This window comes from Cololabis saira, chromosome 14 (assembly GCF_033807715.1).
Source record: "Cololabis saira isolate AMF1-May2022 chromosome 14, fColSai1.1, whole genome shotgun sequence".
NCBI lineage: Eukaryota > Metazoa > Chordata > Actinopteri > Beloniformes > Belonidae > Cololabis > Cololabis saira.
The window spans coordinates 27,104,972-27,132,906 of NC_084600.1; the positions used below are offsets into that span (position 1 = coordinate 27,104,972).

A 27,935-nucleotide genomic window follows, 5' to 3' on the forward strand; every position below is an offset into this window, starting at 1 on the left:
AGAAATGAAAACAGAGTGAACTAAAAGTAGAGCTGGAAGTTTGTCCTATTCAGCTTTTCCACTGCAGTTTTGTAAAACATGAAACTTCTTGCCTGAGAGGTGTTTCCATTAGGCATATTTTATATGTGTGAGTCCACTTTGTGCAGTTACAAGCATTATATTAACATACCTAATGACCTATTACTGAAGTGAAGAAAGAAAGATGAGGTGCTCTAGTGTGAACACAGAACCTCACATTTCACCAAAGTTTTTGTTGAAGTGTGAAAAGCCACTTCACCTGATTTCCCGTTTTTGTTCAGCAATTTAACATGCGTGACAGGGGACATCATTTACCTGACACGCTCAGGTGTTTCCTTTCACCTGCCAAGCGAACCCCGGCGTCCTCCGAGACGCTGATTGGATGCCAAAGCTCACCTTGGGGCTCTGATTGGCCGCGCTGCGGGTGTCCCGCCTCCTCCAGGTAACAGGTCCGTACTTGACTCCAGGTAAAACCTACCTGAGAGCCAGAATTAACGAGAGCGCTGTGGATTTACGCGCTCGCTCCCAGCTCCAGTCCAGCGCAGTTACCGAGGGTGACACGTAGGCCCGTGTGCGTATTCCGAGTTTCTCAAGCAGGTACCGTTGGGCCGGGGCAATAATGGCAGCCAGTGTCGGACTGTCCATGAATCCGCCGCACATGACAGAAGAGCGGGCGGTTTTCGCGCAGCTGAAGCCGGTGCGGATGTCCGGGGCGGACGGCGCCGAGGACGCGGCCGTGTTTGAGGACGTCAAGCACGCGGTAAGAACCTCCGCCGACGCGGTGGAGACCCGGAGCTCCGGCCCGCCTCCGGGTTTCAGAACAGTTTTTAATCCCACCTTTCACATTTCACAGTACAATGTGATACAAGTACTGCACAGTTAAATAGAAAGTAGTTTTGAGACAAACCTCCATAATAAAATTTTATTACTAGTGATTTGCAAATGTGCTTTTTGTTTGCTGTTGCACAGAGCTGAAGCAGCTCACCTGTTGGACAGGTTAAAGTCCTAGACTTGACCTGACGGAATAGAAAAAGTACATTTGAAAGCAGGATTTGTTCTAAATGGTCGCATTTAGAAGCACTAACATCTTAAAAAATAGGTTATTTGTGGGCCATATGAACATTGTTTCTCAGTATTTGTAGTTGGTTGCTTAGGGATTTCATTTATGAGGGTATTATCTGGTGTGTGGGGAGCTTTGCCATGCTTTTATGTATTTTAAACAATAATTTTTATTCAGAAAAGATCTGCATTAGTACCTTAAATGGAGCTTATTTAAAATTCTATTAACGTGTAATGTAAGTGTTAAAACAATCAATACCCCTTTAAATTATGTTATCACTACAAAAAAACCTTCATAAAAATGTGGATCATCATCCCGACCTGCGGGGTTTATCGTTGTGGGTTTTGAAGGAACAGCAGGTGAGCAGGGAGGATTTTAGATGTGTCTGCAGATCTCCAGGGGCCGCTTGCTCCTCTAAAACCTCCAATGTGTCCCAACATTGAGGAAGTGTTCTTCTCATGTTCTGGGTCTCTGGAAAGCGCCTAGAGACAACTTCTCTTGTAATAGATGCTATATAAATAAAATTGAATTGAATTGAAGTGGTCCCCATGCTTGTTGTGCAGGGAAGGTGTAAGACTGATAAATAAAATATGTGATCCACAAAGGTCAGTGGTACCTTGACCTCCGTCTTCAGGGTGAACCACTCATCCCAGCGTAGATGTCTGCTGTGCTAAAGATGCACGGGCTCTGCAAAATTAAACCATAATCCCTTTTCCAAACACCTGACAGGTGGCAGATCTGACACTAGTGTTTAAAACGGTTCTGGTGGGCAGCCGTGCAGAACCAAGTGAGTCAGTGGAGTTGGCTCGTGGACAGTGTTTATCCTTGACGGCTTGTTGCTGCTTTCGTTCTGTCGGTACTTGCGGATACTGCCCACCACGTCTTACGTTGTTCCTGCACGAAACACAAAAAGCCTCATTTATGGGGTGGAATGGATTTTTTCCTTTTCATGCAAACATGGTGTGAAAGCAGTGGCATGCTCTTTAGCTGTTTTGAACTTGCTTCACGGGCTTTATTGTCCGCGCAGAAACCTGGTTGGCGTCTCTCAGCCGCTCGCAAACATGGCCACATTTCTGCACGTTTGTATGACTTGAATACAGATCATTGTGCTGCAGTGTTGTGTTTGATGTTTGAATGGCCAATATTTGTTTTCACTGGAACTGACGGATGTAGTTGTTGTGTTGTAGCCCTCCTTCATCAACCAATAGTTCAAGGTGCAAAGACAATTCCTGTGTAAGTTATTTCTATTTTCTTTTTATGACGATGCACTGGACCATTTATAGATTTCCTGAGAACTTATAAGTTTAATGATCTTGAAGTTTTCAGTTTATGAAAAAAAACATGGAAGGCAAAATCATTAAATCAGGTTTAAGCACAACTTATGTCCCAGAGTTACATTTTTACCTTCTATATCAGCCGAAAACTATTTCTCTGGCTCTCACTCGCAGATTGATGTCGGGTATAAAAAGCGCTATAAATGACTCTTCTGAGTTGTTTTGACTTCACGTTTTTGCACTTTGTCTTTGATATAAAACTGTCCAAAGTATCTAACTCCTGCCCCCCCTCCCCCCAAAAAAAGGTAAAAGCTGAAATGCACCTGTGTTTTTCTCTTTTCTCAGTGCTGGAACGTGCAAAGCTTGGTTTTATGCAAAACATGACGCAAAGTACAAAGAAGCCAGGTTAAGTGAAATAGTAACCCCCCAGGCAAATGTCTTTCTCAGCGGCAGCTTATGTGCTCTTTATTGTCTGTGAAGGTTCATGCAGTTCGTTTCTCAAACCGGGAATTATCTGCAAGTGACACATACAAAGCGTGCGCCCCCTTTTCTTAAAGTTTTACTGCTTTTTTCTGTCTGTAATCACGGTTAAAACGTAGGATTTCTGTGTCAAACAAAGAATGACAGAAAGTTCATGTGTGAAGGCCCTCCTCCCCCACTTGTTCTTTCAACTTTCTTTTCTCCGCTCTGCTCTTTGTGTAATTGTGCTGGCGTTTTCTGAGCCATGTCGTGACAGCCGTATGTTGCCCGACCTGTCTGAGCAGGGCCCGCATCTCCATAAAGCTCCCCGAGGCGAGGCAGAGAGAACGCTAAAAAGACCGACCTCGTGAGAAAGTCACGGCAGTGACGAATGCCCCGTGGGACAGGTCCGACACCAGTCTCATGCAGGCGCCTGGTCAGCAGGGGGATTGTTGTGCTTTTGTTGTGCGCCACAACATTTCCAGACAGCTGAGTCAACACAGTAAATTAAATCATCAATGTTTCGGTGAATCTTGTTGTTGAATACCCACTTCAAGCAACTTAGGCCACAAAAAGTTGAGTAGATTGAGGTCATGGTGTATAAGTACGTGTATTTTGAGGTGCAGTTTGAACTTGTGACATGAAGAGTCAAATCAAGTTGGACTGAGCTCAGAAAATATAAATGAGGAACGAGGCTCTGAGATGCTGTCACTGCAGAGCTATTTGGCGCGCTTATAAATCAAGACCTGTCAGTTATTACAACACAGTTGTTTGACCTGACTGAGTTGGATAACAATAGTTTTTGCCTTTTATATAACATAAATATACACATGGATCAGTGCCGGGCTGTTTCCCACCATTTTACTGGCATAACTGGTTCCTCATAGGTTTATATTGTGATATCTGTGTTAAGATAAAGGGTTAAGTCAGTCGTATAAAGGTGGATCAACTAAAATGTCTCGACAGTTATGGAATACATGGGACCTTTTTCTCTTTTTTTAAAGCAGCAGGTGTTGCTTCCTTAAACTTTTATAGACATCAGAGGAATGCAGCCCCTCTGCTGAAGGGACTATTGCAGGTCTTCCTGAGACTTCAGTATTTGAGTTGTTTTACCCCGGAGCCCACTCATAACGATCCCATCAGTCTCCCGTCAGTCTCTGCAACAGGGATTCTTTTCGGATGTCACGTCTGGTCCAGCACAACCGAGAGGTTCCTAGAGGTTCCCAGAGGGCTGAGTCCACACTCAGTGGTGGCCAAACCCTGTGTGGAAATGATGGAACCACTCATTCATACCTTGACCCCCGTGAATCTATCAATTTAAACCCCTGGTCAATGTCTGCAGGAAGTCAGCTTTAATTCTACGAGACACGTAACATTGCTGAACCGAGACTGGACACACTGAGGCAACCCCGTACCATAATACACCTTCTAACTTTTTTTCTCTCGCATTCATTCATTTTTTTTCTTGAAGATGACGATTAACCACTTCCTTCCAGTTTTTACTTGTGCTTTTGATGGTTCTTTACCCAACTTTAGTAGCTTGAGCCGTTTCCTCGGTAGGTGTCCTTGATGTGGACCACTCACTCAAATCACTCAAACATCTTTCCCACGACAGCAGGATGCATCTTCAGATATGATTAAAGATTGAGAAGCTATTCACTGCGCACTAGTTTCCTCTTTAATGCAAAAAAATGAGCCAGGTTCCTCTGAGTTGGACTTGGATTTCGTGTGAGTGGTACCATTGGGTGCATAAGTGTTCACGATTGGACAAGCGTCTGACCGGTCGTAGACAGGACATGTGTGCCATGCGCAGACATCTCCATGGCTCTGAGGAGGGTTTTTTTGCAGGATCAAAACCGAAAGCCTACCCTGGGCGCCTCTGCGTATGCTCTGCACAGCTTTCGGGATACCTTCCATCAGTTAAGGTTAAATTACTTGTTACTAGCTGAACATTTTCATCACCCGAGTATGCGTCCAAGTCTCCAGTTGAAGACTTTTTTTTTTTGGCCAGATGATGTAATTGATTTGTCTTCAGTGAATGAAGGGTCACAATGATTTTTATTGTTAAGTCAACAAAAGACCCAATTTTACACAATATAAATGCACTTCCAACAAGCTTAAACACGGTTGGCATATATCCCAGGACAATACTTGAGTCATTATGTTACAAAAGACTGAAATTACTGCATCAACCGAGAGCCGAAGATGCTCGACTCATCAAAGCCCAGTGGAAGCTGTTCGACGTCCTCTCACGCAAACAAATCTGTTCCTGTTCCTCGGCGGAGTAACAATCCAACAAGTAACCAATGTGAAACCTTCTCCCAGATTCCTTTGTCGTTACATCACCAGCGGCTTTGCTGTAAGACTGAGCGCAGACGACAGCTGGAGTTACAGAGTAACTTCATCAAGTCACGCCTAATGATTCCGGAAGATCAATACTCAGATATGCTTTAAGCATCCTTTTCTTTTTCCGAGCAAGGATTTTTCTTGAAGGGTTTTGTTTTCCCATTTCTAGCCCTGTTCCCATGGTTTTAACCAGACTGAGCCCTCAAGCCCACATGATGCTGCTCCTCCGTCCGGCTCTCGGCATACTGCTACAACGCTCTTCTACTGGCGCTCGTGTTTTTTCATGCAGCTGAGGTTTGAGATGATTGTGGTTTGACTAACGATTTGACTTCCAGGACAACACACGCAGATGATTTGCATCTGGGCAAGTGTCTGCCAACTGCGAGTCCCAGCTCGCTGGCGAGTGCAGACGGGAAGTGTGTTTGAGGTATCAATGTCATCCAGGGAGTAGGGTTGTCAAGGGAAGTGGATGCTTGCATGGTGAACATCATGGTCTTTTGGTTTTCAGACAGCTCTGCTGTTCACCTGCAGGGATGCTGCTTAACAAGCAGATGTTAGTTGGTTATTTGCAAAAGTTAACCTGACACTTCTGGGTTTCTATGACTCACTGTGGGTGAAAATGAAAAAAACAAAAGTGATATTTGAAAGTACTTTTGTGCAAGGCAGATGATGGAGGAGGGCTGTTGATGAGTCTTTATGTAAACAGAGTCACAGAGGGATTGAGATGCAGCTTCTTTTTCCTTGGGAATGACCTCTGCCGCAGGTTCTCATTCAGCTCAGAGTTATTCTCGAGGACATCGTTCCCCCACCAGTCAGGTCTTCTGGATGGGTGGGAAACATCTCCAGGAATCCATGAAAGGAAGTCCAGTTACCTGGGATCCACGAATCTCTGTAGGGGTATCACCAAGATCAGAAATGAATTAGTACTGATGAGTTAGAAATGATGACGTCACATGGTAACCCCGTGCAGGTTGCCGTGCAGGTTACCACACGTCTCTACAGACAGAAACCAAACCATCAAACCTCAATAAGGATCATGTTGCACAACTTAGCTACACAAAAGGATCTTTTTGCACGTCAACATTGTAAAGCTTTTTCTCGTAGCTTTGATTCACCTTTCAGGAGCCTGCACGTATGTTTCCAAAAGGCCTCGTTGATGAGTATTTACCTTTTTTCAAGCCTGGTGCACATTCAACCCCATAAATCAGCCTGATCCTCTTTCAGTTTGGTTCACCAGAAGCCAGAGACTGAGCAGCGTTTCGGTTTGTCATTCATGCTGTTCTGTTGAGTTTGCTGACGTAATCCATACCATCATGCCCAGCCACGTTTCTTTGCCAGACAACAAGCTGCCCGCAGACAGTCATATTCCCTTGCTTCTTAATGCCTTTGATCTGCAAACTCGCCTACTGCTGCAGCAAAATCTCCTTAATTGCTGCCACTGTTTACCCGTCACTCGTCTGGAAAAACAGGCAAAATTCCTCTGCGAGCAAAAACAAAAGGTGAAATCATTTTGTGGAGAGTCTAAAAGTCTTCGGTATCCCCAGACATGTAATTAAAGGATATTTTTCCTCATTTTCCTCACTGTCAGATCAAACTGAGAGAGATTTTTCTTTGTTTATTTACTTAGAGGGAGGATTGAATAAAGACCTAAAAGAAGCAAGGGATTGAATTGGGATAACGTGATGAAAGCAACGGGAATGTAAGATTATTGCAGTTTTTATTTACAAAAAAGTCTGTTCAGAGGCGCTGAGTTGTACTACCGTACATCGATGTGAGCAGCAGAGCTGAAATTAAAGTCACAGTATGTAACAATTACTGAGATCTTGTGGTCAGCTTTGAGATGCCAGATGTCATGCACCTGCTATCCAGCAACTAATTGCATCTATTTTGGTACATCGAATATCTGATGAGGAGAAAGCGAGCCTCTTCGCTGCCACTCTGGAAGCTCTAGGTTCTTCACCAGCGGTTTCATGCCTTTATTCGTGGGAGGTTTTCCGTGTTTCTCCTGAATTGCTTTGCTTCTTTAGTAAAGACACATTCTTACATCATGTGTCAAGTAAAATCCTGCAGTAAGATTTCAACTGAATATTCCTCGCATACTCTTCATTTTATAAGAGTGTAGTGTTACCACTTCACAATCCTTTTAATATATGTTTGTAACTCATACTCTTTATTTAAGTACTTAAATAGACCTAAACTGTTACCAGTAAAACCTTCGCTCACAACAACTCGTGAAAACACCTTAACAAAACTGTCATCGTATAACTTATACAGTTAATGGAGATGCTTCTCAGTTTTTTATGGTAAAAATCCCTCTGAAATGAAACTGATATACCTCTCATTCATGTCTAGTTCCACCGGTACGGAAAATACCGGACCTATCCGAACAGGGCTGAAGGGCTAACGCAACGCCTCAAGCAGGAAGGGACAGATTTGCTTATAAAACCTGGAACCAGCACGCTGGTCCCTCACCAGCATTCCTACTCAATTTCCAACGCTCATGTTTTAATAATTGATTAGATTTATATCGCACTCTTCTTGGACACTCAGAGATGGGTCCATATTCATCCTCATTCATACCTGGTGGCAGTAAACTACGTGAGCAGCCATAGCTGCCCTGGGGCAGACTGACGGAGACGTGTCAGTCAATCCAGCGACCCTTCCGACCAGCGCCGAGCAATCACACACCAGCGACACCTCACTGGAGGCAACAAGAACACGGGGGCAGATGACAGGGGGGGCGGGTTCCAGCCGCCAGTCCTTCAATCATTGGACGACCTGTTCTATCAACTGAGCTGCTGCCGCCCCGTGTAATTTATAGATTTATAAACGACAATGTACTGTGCAGGTAAATATGACTGCCCAAACCTTCAAATGCTGCAGAAGAGGTTCTTTCAGGGATGCAAAGTCCTTTTTTAACTGATGGGTTAATAGGAGACGCCGACAATCAGGCTTGAAACTTGCATCCCTTTCCATGATTAAGAGTCAAATCTACTCTTTTCTGTTTTCTAATATTTGCTGAGAGAATCTGAAGACTCTTGGTCATGGTGAAGACTCGTTTGTCTCCACTCAAAACAAACTTTCCTTTCTCTTTGTTCATCTGTGGCCATAAAACGTTGGCGTCGTCTCCAAGGTTGTGTTTCTGCTGCGACCACCCCAACTCTGTTCTTTTTTTTTTGTTTTTTTATGGCAATCCAAAGGCGAACGGCCACAGTCCTTCTGCATTCCTGAAGGCCATAAAGGAAAACTGGTTTGCAGAAGTGCAGCCTCTTGTTCTGCAGTTGAGCCACGAGCATCTGATAAAGATTAGAGATCTTCTACCCTGAAGGATTTTCGGTCATGGGTCAAAAGGCCTTTTTCTTTTTCCTTTTTTTAAAATTCTACCTTATCTGATACATGAACAGCAGTGAGTTTACATTTTCACGATTTGCATTCAGTGTCGTAGGCTAACTCCAGTGGATCATGCCAAACTCAGAGTGTTGATTTCCTTAGTTATTGGTATCTTTACTATGGGGGGGGGGGGGGCAATTACATATCTAAAATCAATATTTGCATTGTAAATTGCATGTCAATAGTGTAAAGTACGTTCCCCATGAAGTACCTGGAGCTCAAGTCTACAAGGCTCCTTTGACGATGCATGAGAAATTAGTCGGAAGTGTGGAAACTCCCACTCTGTTCCATAAACCCGAACTCAGCTGATAAGAAGCTGCTGTTATCAGCCAGAAGGATTCACAGCGGAGCAGTTGTACATGTTCTCCAATTATTAACTGACTCAGTCTTTGCCCAAAGATATTTCACCCCATTTACCGCGTAAAACCATTCAGAGTCGTGCGGTTCATCAGGCAGTTTGCTCTCAGGCTGATAAACTATCAAAGACATAAAAAAACAAGCACCAAAACATAGTTGCAAGAGAAATAACTTCCCTTAAGATGTGTAAATGTTGATTGAAGATCACTGGGAGGGGGCAGAAGAGTTACGCTGTTCCTGATATTTGACTTTCAGCAGTGAGTAAGGTGAGGGGAGGAGCAGCTAACTGCTAGCCGCTAGCAGGAACCCATTTCAATGATCTACAACCTTTAAGGATCATGTTTTTACTGACAACTTCTGGGGGCAAATTGTGTTCTAGTTTGGGCAATTTGTGTTTGTTTTTGTTTTGTTTTATTTGTTTAAAACCTGACGTTTGCTTCTAATTGACTTTCATGAGTTCTGTGTGTGTGTGTGGGGGGGGGGGGGCACATACAGAGATGGAGCAACCTTCAGTGGACTATTGTCTGCACATGCAATTCTAGAAAAGAGGCTTGTGGGAGACATTTCAGCACTGATGGTCGGCCAGAGACCAATGAGTTGACAGCGAAGATCCGCAGGGGACATAAGCAAGGACGTCCGGGCTTCCTGCTGCCAGCAGTGCCACACCACAGGCGCTGATTGTGTCCAGTCCTGAAAGGCACACAGTCAAAAACAGAGAGCCGGTTTCTGCTTTCCACTTTTCTTTTTTACTCATTTCACCGAGCACTCGGATCGCACCGATGACAACGCAGTGAGAGTTGACCTGAACCCAGTGTTGGACATTTGTCCTGGCGTGGCCGGCCAGACACCAAAGGTTGCACACGCTGACACATGTAAAGTAAGATACACGCACATTAATCCCATTTCCTGACATCAGTAAACGCTGACGTCTTAATCAGATCAATCAATCAATCAAATTTTATTTGTATAGCACCTTTCATCCAGGTACATGAAATACAAAGTGCTTAACATTTTGACTGATAAATAAGCATAATAAAAACAAAAATAAAAAAATAAAAACAATAAAAACTGGGAGACCAATGCACACTGACATACAATATAGTTAAATAAAATGAAATAATGATAAAAGTTCAAGAATTAAGGCTAAAAAATAATCAGTCCACAACAATAAAATATAATGATAATAAAAACATTACAAGAAATAGATAAATAAATAAAACAAATACCTCTAAAAAATGTTAAACAGAATAAAACTATAAAATTTGATGCTACATAAAAGCCAGACCAAAGAGAGTTTTTAGTCTACGCTTAAAAATGTCCACATTTCCAGCTCCTCTCAGATCATCCGGCAGGCAGTTCCACAGTTTTGGAGCATAGTGGTTAAAAGCAGCATCACCAAATGTTTTAGTTCTACTCTGTGGAACAGCTAAAAAGGAAGAGCCAGAGGATCTGAGGGGCCTTCCTGGTTCATAGAATAAAAACATCTCTGAAATATACTCTGGTGCAAGCCCATGTAGCGCTTTATAAACTAATAAAATAACTTTAAAATCAACACGAAAACTAACTAACACTGGCTAACTAACAGGTAGCCAGTGTAAGGATTTAAAAATGGGCCTAATGTGTGCTCTCCTTCTGGTCTGAGTCAGAACTCACGCTGCAGCGTTTTGAACCAGTTGCAGCTGATTTATGGTATTCTTGAGTAGACCAGTAATAAGAGCATTACAGTAATCTATCCTGCTAGTTATAAAGGCATGCATTAGTCTCTCCATGTTGCTCAGAGAGAGAAACGGCCTCACCTTAGAAATATTTTTTTAAATGATAAAATGCTGTTTTTGTGACACAGCGTACATTTGATTCGAAATTAAGATCAGAGTCAAATATGACTCCTAGATTTCTTGCCTCTTTGCTCGGGTTTACTCAATATATATTTAGTTTAAAGGCCAGTTTCTCTCTCTGGGCTTTTGAACCAACGATCAGTACTTGTCCTGTTTTAGCTGTAAAAAATTCTGTGACATCCAGGCCTTAATATCTAAAATACAGTTAAAAAGTGAGTCAATCTGCCTAGTGTCATCAGGAGAAACGGCCACATAGAGCTGCGTGTCATCAGCATAACTATGGAAAGAGAACCCGTGTCTCCTGATGACACTGCCCAGGGGTAGCATGTATAAATTTAAAAGTAATGGTCCTAAAATTGACCCTTGTGGTACTCCATAGGTAACCTCATAGTGTTTGGAGAAATTATTATCTATTGAAATGAAAAATTTTCTTCCACAAAGATATGAGGTGAACCACTTTAAAACAGTTCCAGCCAGGCCAACACGCTTGCTTAATCTATCTAAAAGGATTTGCTGATCAACAGTATCGAAGGCAGCACTCAGGTCAAGTACCAGAACCGAGGGTTTATTCTTGTCAAGGTTTTTTTTCTGATGTCATTTACTACTTTTAGCAGGGCTGTCTCTGTGCTGTGATTTGTCCTAGAACCAGATTGAAACATTTCTAATGTAGCGTTTGAATTCAAATAGGCACTTGATGTCAGTGTCCTGAGTTATCCAGGACAACAGCTTTGTTTGTAGGTGTGTCTTTACCGCAGCTGGTTTTAGGGGCAGAGTCACAAGCCCCTCCCCTTTCTCGTCTGGTGTTGCCTTGCTTAAATATGGTTTTCCAACATTTTTTGACACAAATCGACGCTTGAGACACAAATATGACTTTGGAGAAAGATTACAGCTCACACTAACGCGTGATACATCAACAGAAAAGTCTGATTTTTATCGTTCTCATAGGCAGTTTGGTCTGGGAGACTTGTTTTTGATCAAGTACAATCTCGTATTGAGCCAGTTGGCCTGTGTTGCTGCACTGCAGACGGGAAGGCTGAAGTAACATAACGGTTGACTACGAGTCAAAATCATGTCATAATCCTTAGGCACGCTTCACTGTCAGTTTTAATGATGTTGGTTTCATCACGGCGATTTCCTGCATTTTACAGTAAACAAACAGGAGCTCTTAGTTTTTATGGCTGTGGCTTCGTGGTTATTCAGTAGCCCTCTTTCCAGAGGGATCGCCATCTAAGTGTAACAACAACAACAACATGGTTAGATTTCCCAGTCAGGAAGGTAGCGGCCAGGCAGTAAGGGCTCCTTCATACATAAACAACATCACTACAACGGTTGGTGTCGGGGTTTAGTGTCAATAGTAAAACAAAAGTCACAAGTTTTGCTGTCCAACTGCAAACGGCCAAAAATGCACACTACCCTCTCCACATGTTCAGCTCCACGGTTCCACATGTGTGGCGCTACTTTGTAATGGAGACACGACGGCTGAAGGGGCTGAGCGGGGGATTCCAGTCTGGCGGGTTTACCTGGAACCCTCGCTAATGGAAACACACCAATCAGACCTAAGAAATATGAAAAAAAGTGACAGGGTTGACTCGACAGGCCTCAGGTGTAGGTCGCTTTGGATAAAAGCGTCTGCTAAGTAGCGACAGCAGTAGTACTGGCAGTGGTTGTAGTTCAGTTTAATTTTATTTACATAGCGTCTATTAAGACAGAAGTTGTCTCTAGACGCTTTCCAGAGACCCAGAACATGACCTCCAAACAATTATTACATAAACATAACATAAACACTGGCAGGTAAAAAAGGCCCCTTGTGGGAAAAAAACCTAACGAAATCTTTGGTACGGGGATCTGATGGAGGGAGACTAACATTGGAGAGACGTGGTCTCTCTTGCTGATGCCTGTCAGCATTTGTGCTGCTGCATTTTGCATCAGCTGGAGCCTATTCAGCAAATTACTTGGACACCCTGCTAATAACACATAACAGTAATCCAGCCTAGAAGATACAAATGCGTGAATTAGTTTTTCTGCATCACTCTGCGAAAGGATGTTCCTGATCTTTGTGATGGTTATAGTTGACTATGGTTGACTGACTATGGTTGAAGCCTCTCCTGACTGGAAGCTAGGCTGATGCTGTGGACGGTAGAAGGGCTGAGGGTACAAATTCACCGGAGATGGAAAAATGCTGTTTTACAGACCTGATTAATATTAGAGATGCACCGATCAGGATTTTGAGGGCCAATCACCGATCACCGATCTCCAAAACCAGTATCTGCCGATCCCGATTTTGCCGATCACAGCGAGAAATCCATAAATTCGCTAGCTAACGACGAGTTAGCTAGCGCTAACACTCCTCACTCCTGGTCCTCGAGAGCCGCTATCCTGCATGTTTTTGATGTTTCCCTGCATCAACACACCTGATTCTAATTAGTGGTCATCACCAATCTTTCCTCCAGGTCTGCACAGTTCTGTTGGTGACACAGTCATCTGTATCAGGGTTTACTGGAGCAGGGAAACATCAAAAACATGCAGGACAGCGGCTCTCGATGACCAGGAGTGAAGACCACTGCTCTAGGTGCTCACAGAGGCCTGTGTATGAAAATGTACCTGCCGGTTACGAACAGAGGGGTGTGTTTGTGTGTGTGTGTGTGTGTGTGTGTGTGTGTGTGTGTGTGTGTGTGTGTGTGTGTGTGTGTGTGTGTGTGTGTGTGTGTGTGTGTGTGTGTGTGTGTGTGTGTGTGTGTGTGTGTGTGTGTGTGTGTCCCTTTGTGTTGAATGGACACAACCTCGGACACATCAGCACCTCATCACGCTCATTTGTCCCGAATGGCTCCACTCTGAGCTCTTCACTCTCCCACTAACAACCTCAACCTCTTCTGTACACAGAAATAGTTTCTATCAGTCAGTGGCCGCATTAGTCCGCTGCTGAAAAGACTCAGTTTGGATTTCTGCTGCTGTTGTGTAGTTTTTCTTCTCAACATCCAGAATTCCTCCGAGGAAGTCCAGACCAGAGATCACGTTGATCTCCGCTGATGTTCCAGATTAACTGAGCGCAAGTATCAGTTTAATCAAGTCGCTCACATGTTTTGTTTTTCCTCGTCGCTGTCTGTGCCTCGGTGCATCCTCCTCCCGGCCACCCTCCTCCCTCCCACCCCACGCCCTCACCCCCCGTCCTCTGTGTGTCTGTTGTCATTGTGAGGATCAGATATGCCTGGCAGGTCTATTTTTACATGACAGTATTTAGGTTTCACTGCGTCTTTCTCATGCCTTCAGCTTTTTTTTGGTCCGATTCAATGTTTTTTCCTTCCTTCCTTCCTTCCTTCCTTCCTTCCTTCCTTCCTTCCTCCTGCATGAGACCACCTGCCACACCCATGGAGGGACCTTTGTGTCTGTTTCAAGCGTGCTTTCCTATGTTGTTGTGCATAAACAGCAGCATAGAAACTGTGTAGGTCATCTGTTTGCGTGTGTGTGTGTGTGTGTGTGTGTGTGTGTGTGTGTGTGTGTGTGTGTGTGTGTGTGTGTGTGTGTGTGTGTGTGTGTGTGTGTGTGTGTGTGTGTGTGTGTGTGTGTGCTTTTAGCTGCACAAGTTCTTTACTCATCGCTTCGTGCACCTCTAAAGGTGTGCTGTCTGCTTCAGAGACTTTGAATGACACACAAATGTGCGCCCTTGTTAATTAGGGATGAAGATCAGATAATGCCTCTCACTTAAACTCCACAAAATACCTTCAGTTTTTTTTTTCTTTTATCATGTGTGTTCTCTGCATGTCCAGTCCTGTTGCCTGAAATAATTTCTTTGTGTTCGACTCTGATTTTGCCGCTTGTGTTTTACAAGTTTTACCTGTTGAATGGAAAAACTGACGTGTTGTTTTCTTAGACACCGCCTGCTTTCATGAAGAATGCAGCTAAAACAAATAACTGCTGTGTTTTAGTTTAAAAGAGGAGCATTTCACTCATCTTTGCTCTCACACAAATGTTTTACTTGTGAATCAATAGCACCTGCATGTCTTTATTTAAAATGAAACAAATGTGAAACATGCCTCATTCTGCCTCCCACTGTTACTTTGGTTTTCAACAGTAAACTGACAAAAGGAATACTTTCAGTGATTCACGTCAACTCCAAATTAGATCGTTGCTACCACTCAACGGTCTCGGTGGTGAATGAAATACTTGCAAACACACACCAGGTGTCAAAGATGTAGTGGTAACAGTAACTCCTGGTACCAGCAACTCAAACACTTCTTGTTCTTGTTCTTTGAAAAGAAAACTGCTGTGAACAGTAAAGCTGCTGAGGCGGGTGTCCATCAGCAGAGGTCCAGGTTGGTTTTGCTGGGCCTCAAACAAAGCAGATGTCCATTATCAGGAGCTGAAACAGGTCCCTGTCTTGGGTTTGGCACTTCCATGTGGCCCTAAAAAACGGTTGAGTTGGAGGTGATGTTGGTGCTCTTCGGTGTGCTGCAGGCAGATGTTCAGCCATCTCAATGTTGAGCTCTAGTTTCAGTCTTTGTTATTCATCGCTACCATCACTGCCAAGTGGCGTGGAGTGCCAGTTTGCTGTGTCAGTGGATCCTACCGGGTCCAATACTGCCATGGCGAAAATATGTTTTGAAGGACAGAGGAAGAGTTGGGCCTGCTCGCACGTTTTACCCTGGGCCTCCATGAATGGAAACCCACTTTCGCACTGTCACAAGACTTTAAAGGGGCACAAAGGCACATTTACATTTACTTTTTTAGCTTACATGGTGAAGTTATAGGTGAAGATAAGTCACTTGTGCAATATTGTCCAGACTGGCTACAGTCTCTTGCTCGGTCACTCATCTTCTTTTCCTTCATTACTTGTGCTGCTTTATTGTCCCCGCGGGGACCATAATACCAAACCCTTTTACACTGAATGCTTTGCTGTCAACAAAAGACAATGTTGTGTTGAATTTTTTTGTAAAAATATTTCAGTATTAAATGTGTTCATAGCTCAAAAAGCAGAAAGATACACTGATTTGAACAACTTGTAAGAAGAAACTATCATGGAAGAAAAATACCCTAAACACTTAAATTAACAGGGTAAATCCTGATGAGGGTTTTTATTTGGAGGACACTTGTGAGTTCCTCCTGTTTGATCTTTTCTCTTGTCACTTTTGTTTCAGGCTCGACTAGAATTGGACAAGTACCTTCCCCAGACCAGCACGCCTCTCATAAGCCCTTTAATCGATGCCAATGACAAGAAATACAGACGCGAGAGTGCCTCCGTGGTGGACGAGTACTTCTCGGAGGAAAAGCCTGCCACCCCTTACAGCCTCAACATCAACGTCATCCTTCCCAGTACCACCCACCTCCGCACGGGCCTCTATAGGCACAACACCAAGACCCTCACCCCACAGCAGATCAAGACAGAGCCCGGGCTAGAGGTTCCCTGCTCCATCTCTACAACCACCCAAGCCCTTCCGGACTTCACCTCTGTCTTCAGCGTGCCGCCTGTGGTCAACAACGTTTTCATAAAGCCTGACATGAGCTCTGGGGGCGTGGTGAGCGTCAACGCAGGGCCTCAGCAACAGCCAAATTTGCACACAGAGCTCCAAATCGGGCCCCAACCTCCGCAGCCACAGGTATACCACATGCCCATCACCGGCTGCTCTGACCTCACCATGACCCTGTCACATACCAGCCCGTCAGCGCAAGACTCCACCGGCGGCAGAACCATGCTGAATCTCGGCAGCGTCGCTTTGCCGACGGCCAACAGCAGCTACATGATGGCAGAGCACCAGGTGCAGCAGCATCAGGGGTACTACCAAGCCTCTCCGCATGGTGCGCTCCAACAAACGGCACCGCACAGCCTGCCGCCATCACCACCAAACTCACAGCCGGGGAGCCCAGACGGCCAGGCGGAGCTGCTCAGCTTAGCACCGCACCCGCCGCCTCCGTACCAGCAGCGTGTGGGAGGAATGAAGGTGACGGGGTTGTCTCCTCACGCTCTGCTGATGACACACGGCCAGGGGGTCCTGACGGGTCCGAAATACAACCGGCGGAACAACCCCGAGCTGGAGAAAAGGAGGATCCACTTCTGTGACTACCCAGGTGTGTGTTCTGCTCGCATTTGCTCAGGAATAGACGATAAAAAAACCCGTGGCTTTCTATTTCTTTCCATTTCATTTTGCTAATGATAATTATTTTCCACTTTTGGAAGCTTAATTGGGTTGACAGCCTTCATTTTTAAACGTTAAAATGCCCGAATGCTGTAATACAGGGGCCAGAAGGAGCCACTTCAGCCCCTCAGACTAAACACCAGGCATAAACGCAATCAGCCGTCCAACCAGCCCACTAAATGGTGTGTACAGGCAATAGGCCAGTTTATGCCCTTCAATGTAGCAGCAATACTGCGTGTTTCCAGCAACATGTGCATTCAGGTAGCGCTTTGGGCACTGCAAGATCCGACAGTTTGATAAACACGTGAAAACAAGTTTCAGTACAGCTCCTCCAACAAATACTTACATACAGCTTTGTTGTGCAAACAATGTCCAAATCTGTGAGGTCGATTTTAATTCATCACAAGATTGTTTAGTATCTGTTGAAATGTTACCCCCAATAGTAGATTTTGAGATACAATTATGTTTTCATGCAAATGTGTTCATGTGTTAACGGCTTTCTGACCGATGCACGCAGTTCACCGTCTGTCGAGGAATAACTGATGTTTTATCTCTGTTTGTTACTTGGCTGATTCCTAATATTGAAGGAGAGTCAGCACCGAGGATAGGTAACAGGCTTTGAAGAAACAGTGTTCTGAAGTCACCCTGACCTTTACGGTTAAGTTACCAGGCGTTTGACCGCAGGTGTTCCGCGCTTCACATTGATGCTAAACTAAAAACAGGTCAACATCAAGGCAAGGACTACGGCTGCTTTTGCTGTTGCGACAACTCAGAGCAAAACCTTCAGAATAATTCAGAGTCGTATGTAGATCCAAAGATTTTGGTTCTGTTGGGAACCGGGCATATTACCAGTTCACATTAAGGCGGTTCTGCACAAAGCCAGATAGATAAATGTGCTACGGTTTCAAATTGTTCCAAAAAGTGGTTAATTTAGCCTCCCTTTACCAAACATTTTCCCGTGTGTTTGTCGTTGTTTTTGAGTGTCGGGCCCGGTTTCTCATGAAGTCCACAGCAGATCCTCTCGTGCCTTTTCTACAATTGTGAATTTTTTGTTTGAAGTGCACGTTCCTCTTGTCTTCCAAGCTCAAAAATTCCCTCCAATTTCCTCACAGGCTGCACCAAAGTTTACACAAAGAGCTCCCATCTAAAGGCACACCAAAGGACACACACAGGTAAGAAAACTCTCCTCTGTGTGAGGAAGAATCAATCCTGAAATGACAGAAACTGCCTTTTTTGTGCTTCTTTGCCTTTGCTTTCTCACGGGTAGCTCTGGGCTGTCCGTTCCACCTCCTTTTGTTTGTCTGCATTCCTTTTCTTCAATGTCGGGGTGGTTTTCTAAACATAACAGCAGCCGTTTTTGAATACAAGTGCTTAAGATATAATAGAAAATAGCACAATGGAATGCAGCTTGAGCAATGTTAGTCTCTACTTATGATGGCTGTGGGGACGTAAAAAGAAAGCACTCAAATAAATCACTCGCGCAGTAAAAGACTCCTGAATAACCAGTTTAAGTTCTGATTTACCCGCTCATTGAGAAGCATTCTCTCCAGAACATTTTTGTTTACATGTCCTAAATGTTGCTGATGTCAAAATAAAAGCACAGAAATTGTGACGTGGCAGAATTGCACTTAAATTAATGAATATTTTAGCAGAGCATATTTGGCTCCTGACCCTAATAATGTAATTCTTGTGCAAAGTCTTAACCAAACAGGATTGTCAGCAGACCCACGCGATGTAAAATGTACAGATTGTATATCACAATTAGCAAAGGAAAAGGTGTACATATGTAACATCACATGTGACAGCTTCGTCCTGTTCAGAGTGGCAGATTATGATGTAGGTGAAGTGTAAAAATGTCTTAATCTTTTATAGGCTTTATTGTAAAAGTGCTGCATTGTTCACCGTGCAGCGGGACTGGGCCGGCTCATCACTAACAGGCGACTTGATTTTCTGGTTTGACGTTTTGTCCCTGACGGTTGGCTGTCCCAAACAAAAGGGTCTGCAGATAAATGAAGTCTAAGGTTTGGTGACGTGTACCAACATCATGTGTGCAAGTGTGTGTCACTTTGTGATTTTTAAACCAACAAAGACCTCTGAGTTCAGCGGCTTTAAGCTTATTTTTTTATCCTTTGCTGCATAGTTGTCACAAAGCCAGTTTCGCTGCACCCAGAAACAATAACGGTGACGAACTGGAAGACAGTAAAGAGGAGAAACATGACATTTCTTTTTCTTCGCGACATTTAAACATGCTCATACTTGTCCTCTTGGCATCCCCAGATCGAGAGAACAAAGTAGGGAGAAAGGTGGGTCAGATAAAGAAAAGAGGAGAACAAGTGGGAAGACATGCTGTTAAATGAAGGCCAAACCAGTTACTCCAGCTTTTCAATTCCCTTTCAGAGTGTGTAGGAGGATGAAGGCCGGGGGTTTGTAGAATCAGTGAATGCTGGTTTCGATGTTTCCCTTTTGTAAGATGATACCTGTGGATCCCCCTCAGACCTGTATCCTGGAGATTTACTCATGCAATTGAGGCGACACAGCTCTTGGAGTACGTAAACACGTAAACGAACGAGCAAATGAAAACCGGTCTCTCTGGGGTCATAAATGGATAAGATGAAACCACGTGGCAGGGGAAGTTGTGGCTGTTACAGGATACAGCAGGACAAGACAAACACAAGAGAGTGCAGCCGTCGAGCAGGTGTGTTGTTCACAACAACAACAACTGTAAACCGCTTCTGCAGGAAGAGCGACACCAACGAGGCCCGACTGTGGAAGCATTTCTTTGACTGGGAATATGGTATCAGAAAAAACGTTTGTTTGAAAGGATTTCAGTCATTTCCGGAGATGGAAGGCTGGTCAGTAATTCATGATGAAACAGGGAGTAGTCAAATTCGGGAATATGTGTACTTTTAACTATTTTACAGCACTGAAGACATTTTTTCATAATTGATTTCATGCACAACATATTCATTAGACCCTTTTTTAATGTCAGCCACTGTGTGTACATCAGTGCTCTGAGGGCTACAACATACGCAGAACTGGAAGTATGTCTGGTAACTACCTCCCCATGGACAAGTCTATAAGATGAAGACGCATTGTTTGGGCTGCATCGCATCCTTTTTGTCATTGACTTGCATAATCCCATTTCAGAGCCTCTATTGTGAGATGTTTAAAGTCCTTTTCTTTTAGTCCAGAGTCCAACATCCTTCACTGAAAATGAGTTGTCTTTTGATTGATGCAGCTATGTCCTGGAGTGGATTACTGCAGCTCATCCGCTTTTCTAAGTGTTTACCACATTGTGTTGGACACGAAAAAGCCATGACAAACCTGCCTGAAACATGTAACAAGCCCGGTCCACGTTTCCTGGAGACTCTGGATCCTTGGATCCAACAGGCTCTTTCTTTTTCTTTTTTGGCAGTCTTGCCAAAGCAGGCTTGTCAAGTCTTGCTCTGCATTCAGTTAGTGGTGACTCATAAGTGAAATAAAGCCTGGGCAAAAGGCCTTAAAATGCAGGAAATTGTAAAGTGAAATAAAAGAGAAAAAAATGCTATCAGCAGGTTTTAACATGAAACCACCCGAACATTTTCTTTTCCTGTCTGAACAGATTTGATAGCCTGAGTGGGTATTCCTCTCCTACCTCCAGTTGAAGTGAACCCGCGTTATCATAACTCAAACAGACATTTCACTAGTAATGAGTTATTCTGTGTCCTCTGAAATATTTAGTACCTCAAGGTTCTGTCATGGGCACACTCATCTTTTATTAATCCATAATTTTTTTCTCAAGCTCCTATGCTCACATGTTCCGATGAACTTGTGACTACCTGTTACCTTTACTGACACTATATTCACAGTACAGTCGACAGATTTGTCCTACTAAACATTGCTATGTAAATGTAAACTCCTTCCAAAATAGTGTTTGCGTGTAAACCAGAAGCACTATCTTGTGTTTGGCTGTGTAATTCCAGAATGACACAAACAACGACATACACAAATAAAAACCAGTTACGTCATATGTGCTGTATGAAGGCTGTGTGGATTGCATGGACATGCTGGTTTCCCACATTATTATTTTACTAGTAACCTTCACAGAGCTTATTATCTTCATCGTTGCTGTGTTTTTGGGATGTTAACTGGAGTTGTAGAATGAAAAGTTTTCACCATCATCTGTCCAGTCACAAGTGATACAACAGGTACCGTAGTTAAGGTCGGCTGAAGGTAAAAATGCCATGGTGATCTAATGATGAAGTGCCTGACAGCTGTAGTAGAACGTTACTGTCTGCAGAAATCTGCACTTTCCAATTGTTTGGCCTTGACCGTGGCCACAACAGCCACTTCAGCTTTGGTAATTGTGTTAACATGCATGCCCATGTGTGAAAGAGTGCTATCGGCCCTATTAGGGAGTCCGCCAGCCCTCTTCACAAACACTAACTGAGCTGATAAGGCTTGAGAGGTCCACAAAGGGTTTATGGATGTCCTGGAGAGCCTGAAGTGTTTGCTCTTTGACTCTGTAAAACCTTCATAAAATGGCAGTATTACACTTCTTATGCTGGTGTGATGTTGATCTCACGTTACACCAGTCTGCATGTAGTCATGCATGGCAGAAGTAGTTTGAGGCAGGAAAAAATATTTATACATGACTTAAAAAAATAATAATCTTCAATGTATCCCTGCTAAGAAGCTGAAACTCTGCAGGTAATCTTACCAGCCATCAGAAGCAGTGTTTCTCATTTCTCATGCAGGCGTTTCAAGATGTCGTAGAGACTTGAAACCCGCGTAGAGTAAATATGTATCTTCCATACAAAGGTCGCTGCAGGCTGCACAAAAGTCTTATTGTTCAGTGATTGATGTACTGTAGCTGAAGGGTTTGTCGAGTGGGTTTTGTTGTGATTGTGTGAGCAGCGCCGTGTGTTCATCTAGTTTGGTTTATGATGTGGTCATAGTACATTAACTCATTAACGTACGCCTGTTTGGGTGGCGGGGGGGTAATACTGTAGTTTGACCGTTGTTAATCAGCCACCTGATCAAACAGCTGCTTTCTTTCCTACATCAACGTCTGTATGGGCTTTTGAGTGTTGATGCCGGTTATTTCAAAAGGTTTGGGGTTTTTTTTTTCTTACAACACATGGCCTCCCAGTATCCCAATATCAATTCCCCAATTTAGCTCTTCTAGTTGAAAGAGAGTATAAGAGATGTGTCAGTATCTTTATCATGTTGCTGTTAATCAATAGAACATCAGGGATCATAAATCTGCCCAAAACTCATTGTTCCTTTTTAAATAAAAAGAAAAATGAAAGCATGCGCGGACCAAATGGAGGTTGAGGTTTTCAGCCGCCCTTTTGGCAGCGTGTCCAGGAACATATAGCAGTCGAGTGTTTGCTCTGTGCGCGTTTGTGTCGTATTTCACTGGCAAACATGCTGGCTTTCAGGGATAATAGTCTGATAGAGCTGGCTGTGCTTTTGACCTCGACGGCGTTGCTGAAAACAAAACACACCTGAGGACTGAGAGCCTCAACCTTTTATACGGAGACATTTGTACTTTATACACACGTGCACACGCACACACACCAAGAGCATTTCTCTATAGGAACAGGATATTGTCCTCATAGGAGGCTGGAGCACCTTTAAGCTTGCTTAAAGGTTTTTTTAGCATGTGTATAGCTTGCTTTTAGCATGTGTATAGTCATAAACACACACACACACACACACAACCCTATCATTTTTTAAATTCACCCATCTGAAACTGACTTCAAGATTATTGCAAAATGATATGATTTTTTTTTTTTAAAGAAATCCGCTATTAAAAAGCATTTCTGACAAGAAGTGTTTGTTTAGTCCTTGTTTTGTTCCCGCCACGACCTCCTGAAACCATGCGTTGCTCTTTGGACCCCATCAATCAGGTAACGGCTGTCACAGCGTCTGAGGCTATCTAATCAGGACAAACGGGGCCCATGCTGCTAATGAACACTTAATAACCCCCACAGCAAAAGAGAGTCACACTCCCTTGACACTGATTTATGGAGTTTAGAAATCACATTTCATCGCGTTAAACGTAGGTAACCTCTCCTTAAAAAGCCGGTAATAAATGCACAGTCTATATCCTGGAATTCTTAAAGAAATAAAAGAATAATCCTTTATTCATTCATTTAGGACATCAATTCTTTTATTTTTGCCTCCTGCAAGTAGAAAACCGCAACTTGAACTGCATATATTAGGTTATATCTGCTCAAGTTGTGTTTCAGCTAATATCCTGCGTTGATTTCCCAGATGTTTGCTTCCACTTTGGCTGTGTACGATAACATTTTGTTCTTGCTCTGGGCATGCCAATCTATTCAGATGTTTTCTCTCTCTTTGTTCATGCTCAGCTCCCGGCCGATGGCACGTTGTGGCACAGCACAGATATGTCAGTGTTTTGGGTGGGGTAGGATAACTGTCAGGTTAAATCGACTTAGCCTGTTATTCTTCTATTCTCAGAATCAACATTAGACACACTAAATGTCGAGCAAGTGTTAGATAAATGTTATTTTTAAGAATTGCTAATGAAAGTCGCAGGTTTCCTGTCACACTGATTTTAGCTGAAAGACTACATTCAAGAGAACGGCCATGGACGAGGAATAATGTTATCTGATTTGCCCGTCTAAAAGCATCTTTGAAAGTTTGTTGAGGTTGATCATATCAGCAAATTTTGTATAAAAAAAGAACCCTTTCGTGCTTTCTGTGTTTTCATTACTGTAAAATTGGCAGAAGAAGGATTTTTGTGGTTTTGCAACCTTATCAACAGCTGGGATTGAAGAAACTGTACAGTGGGTCTTTTCATAGGGTCCCCTAGACGACATTTTATGCAGTAAAGGAGTGTAAGATGTGTTTAAATTTTACTCATATGCAAAACCTCCACTGTTGCTCTTAAATCCGTATTTTCCTTTTGAAAATGTAGGCATTATTAAAGCGCTGTGTCCATATAAGCAATTTAAAGGATTTGAAAACTTTAATAACCATTTTCTACTTCTAAAAGAATCAGAAGGTCCATGTCAGGAGATTAAACCTTTTTTTAATAATTTTTTCATTTTGCTATCAGTAGTGGGGCATCCAGACACCGCCAAGGAGCTGAGCTCAGCCTTAGGGGTTAGGTTAGGTTACGTTAGGTTAGGTTAGGTTAGTTTATGTGAGCTTAGGGTAGGTTAGCTTAGCTTAGTTTAGCTTAGCTTAGCTTAGCTTAGCTTAGCTTAGCTTAGGTTAGGTTACAGTCACTGGAACAACATTAAAGTTTATGTATAGGCAGTTGTGTCGAAGTGGGTTGAATCAGTTGAATCTCCGGAAGTCAACGGCTCAACCTCCATCTCTTGAACAGGATACTGAAGCTAGCCTTTGTCCCCATTACCCCAACAACTTGGGTAACCAGGGGCCCTTTGATTTTAAAGCTATGTTGAATCAATGGATTGGAGGCAGTGTGAATGTGTGTGGTTGTTTGTGTTCTTGTTTGTGTTCTGTGATGGACTGGCTGCATGTCCAGGGTCCACCCATGTCTTTAAACTGGAAAGAGCTGGGGTGGGCTCCAGCAGATCCTTGTGATCCTGAACAGAAATTAACTTTTTCTTTTTCTCAGAGCCTATAGAGGGCTCTATTTTCTGAACTGACTCGTAAAATATGAGAAAATGTTGTGCAGGCCGCTAACATCTCTGCGCTCTCTGTTCTCTCTCAGGCGAGAAGCCGTACCGCTGCACATGGGACAACTGCGACTGGCGTTTCGCCCGATCGGACGAACTCACCCGACATTACAGGAAGCACACCGGCGCCAAACCCTTCAAGTGCGTCGCCTGCAGCCGCTGTTTCTCACGCTCGGACCACCTGGCTCTGCACATGAAGCGTCACCAGAACTAACGCAGCGGCGCTACGTATACAAACCTTCACAAACACAAACTGAAGTATGCACACACGACAGTCTATCCCATGCAAAATCATCCTTTTGATTGGCGTTTAATCTGGTGCTAACAAAGGTTGAGTGCCAGCAGGCATCAAGCGCTCTCCCACAAATATTAAAGCCTTGACGTCTGATTGATCTCAGAAAACTTTCTTCTGCTTCACACAGTCCTTTTTATCATTTTGACATTATGAACTTTTAAAGAGAGACGCAAGCAATCTCCTATTTCCTGTCTGTGTAAATATTTGTTAATATGTGTGTGTATGTGTGTGTTTGAGAATACAATGAATGTATTGAAATTCATACTTGACGACTTTTATTTTCACTGAATGTTGACATGAGTGATATTCCATGATGTAACTTCCTTGTGATAAAAACTCCTGATATTGGGCTGAAGAAAATGATAATAATCAGCTGATGCAGTCGGGGAACTCTCCATTGAACAGTTAATCATCGCCTCGCGTTGCCTGTTTCAGCATAAGTAATACCTGTTGAGCTCGGAGAGCAGAGCGATTTGCCAATGTTTGTATCATGATATTACCTGTTGCCACAGCAACCACACTCCCTTGACAACTTGCAGTTTCTATCCAGTGCTTTCTTTACCCTTCCCTTCCTTTCTTTTTAGTTCCACTGTATTTGTTCAACTCATGATACATAGATGTGGATTGATAATCCAGTTATGCAATGAGCTTTGTGTTCCTGCGTGTTTTAACGAAATCACGTGGCTGGTAAACTGCAGCCGGTCCTGGTAAGGGGTAGAATAAAGCCCACTTATTTGCCAGTCAACCGTCAGTTGAAGCTTCTGGGGTTTTTTAGATACGGTTGCAGTAGCACATAACAAGATTTAGTGGTACCTGAGCTCACACAGAAACTGCTGAGATGGACTTGGGATTCTTTTACAACTGGCTCTGCTTTGCTCCTGACCTCCTGAAGAGTGGTACACTTCTAGCATCGTACCCATTGTTCAGTCTTGCCTTTTGAAACCACACGAGAATTTCATGACCACTTATTGGTCAGCTTCTTCTGTGTGCTTTGGCTTGGTGTTAATCCTGCCTACTCTTAGTCCTTAAATCCACTCCCCCAAGTCCTGCCATTCCCATTCTGGGGTCCTGTTTTGGTTCAGCATGCTTTTCCTCCAGGAGGTTCACACCAGATGATTCAAACAAGACGCATAGGTGTAAAAGCGCCCTTCAAAGTCAGACTCTTACAGATGTAATCTTTTTGCTCATGTTGAATGAGCCATTAGAACGTTGTGGTGTTGTATTTCTCTCTGGAGGCATCCTCTCTGCGTTTGCATTTCCTTCACTTGTTTTCACTTCGCTTTGTTGGGGAATTTTTTTGTCCGCATTCTCTCCGCAGGGGGTGTGTTGAAGGGGTGTGTTGGAATCAGCCAATGACAACACAGGGATCTGAGGACTATCTAAAAACAGAATGGAAACTAGTCCCTGATCGCTGCGTGGAGGTGTGCACTATAAACATTCAGACTCTCGTTTGCAGAACAGAAATGTTCACATAAAGTCTGACGACGCAGGAAGCTTTCTCAGTTTTCCTTCAGGTGTTTGTTTTTACTTTAGGATATATTTACAGTCAAATAATTAATATTTTCTTTTTATTTATCTGATTAACTGCCTTGAACTGCCACAGTCTCCCTGTTTTTGAACACTCGCTCTTAAAAAGTAGCCCCTTTGTGTGTTGGGCTTTTTTATCTTTGGGATAGTCTACACCTGGTTTAAAAAGTCAGAAGCGCCCTCTGCAGACCTGGAATGTAACTGCAGCACTTCAAAGAAGCGCTTGTTTACATTTTGATGTCCAAGTAGAAACAATAATCAAGTTATTGCTTTTACAATTGCATTATTTGGCCCTCTTGCTGGCATATATACTTATCTCCATTTGGTCACATGCAAAGATGAAGTTTCTATTTTAAAAAACACAATCTAATAATTTCAGTTCACCTTTAAGTTGAATCAAAATTTTTAATCGTGGACTATTTTCAGTGTGAAACAGTAAATCGGCATCCTTCTCTGAAGCCCAGACGTCAGTCTCGGTCGCAGTGACAGCATCGCTGCACTTGCACAGCTTTAAAGTGCTGTTGTTTCTTTTCCGGCCTGAAGGTGGCGCTTGTGTGAAACGTACGACCCCAGGTGGAAAGTTCGTCCCCCAAAAAATGCATCCTGATGCTTTTAAAACTACAAAGGTCACAACAGATACAGCAGATCAGGCATTTTCTTCCCGATGTTGGAACATTTTAGCAGTTTAATGTCCCATTCGTGTCGTGCTGAGACTGAAAATCTCCAGCCGGTCCTCTGTGGAGGGTCAAAAGCATGGCATACTGACGTACCCAAGTCTTTCCACTGAATGTTGATTTAGATTAAACTATTCCTGTTATTTCAACGTTGTGATTGTGATGTTTGTTTCGTCCCAAAGGAAACAAGTTCTCCTGTTTCTCTCAAGGAGGGAGCGCTGACCACCCACTGTGTACATAACTGTAGTTTTCAGTTTTAACATAACATGTAAATATTTGTTTGAACTCTTGTTCTAATATTATTTTCCCCTTTTTTTATCTATAATGGGATTTTGGATCAGTTGTATGTGAGAGCTTGTTTAATTTTCTTTTTTTTTATATTCAATGTGTGTAAGAAAACTATCAAATTGTTAATGTACAAATGAATAAGAACAATGTTAATGGGTTATTTGTGCAGCTGCGATGAAATAATAAAAAAATTCACAAATGAGTTCACTCATTTTTGTAAATACCGTGTGTGTGTGTGTGTGTGTGTGTGTGTGTGTGTGTGTGTGTGTGTGTGTGTGTGTGTGTGTGTATTGTATTATATATATATATTTATATATATATATATATATATATGTATATATATGTGTGTGTATGTATATGTATATATGTATATATATATGTATGTATATATATATATATATATATATATATGTATGTATATATATATATATATATATATATATATATATATATATATATATATATATATATATATATATATATATATATATATATATATATATATAAATATATATATATAAATAAATGAGAGAGAGAACAAATCATACAAAAGGTTGACTCAAAGTTCTTTGCATCAGTCATCTCAATGACAAATGCATTAATGCATATACATCATTTTTAATAAA

The 27,935-nt window shown here is 42.8% G+C and overlaps 1 protein-coding gene across 1 annotated transcript; it reads left to right on the plus strand.

The window, feature by feature from the left end:
• The first annotated feature begins 519 nt into the window (after positions 1–519).
• Positions 520–27,511, plus strand: klf5l (Kruppel like factor 5 like). Its single transcript, XM_061740281.1, has 4 exons — positions 520–778; positions 15,872–16,799; positions 17,980–18,039; positions 24,561–27,511. The coding sequence occupies exons 1-4, from the start codon at positions 638–640 to the stop codon at positions 24,737–24,739; spliced, it is 1,308 nt and encodes a 435-aa protein (XP_061596265.1). The 5' UTR covers positions 520–637; the 3' UTR covers positions 24,740–27,511.
• Positions 27,512–27,935: the final 424 nt, after the last annotated feature.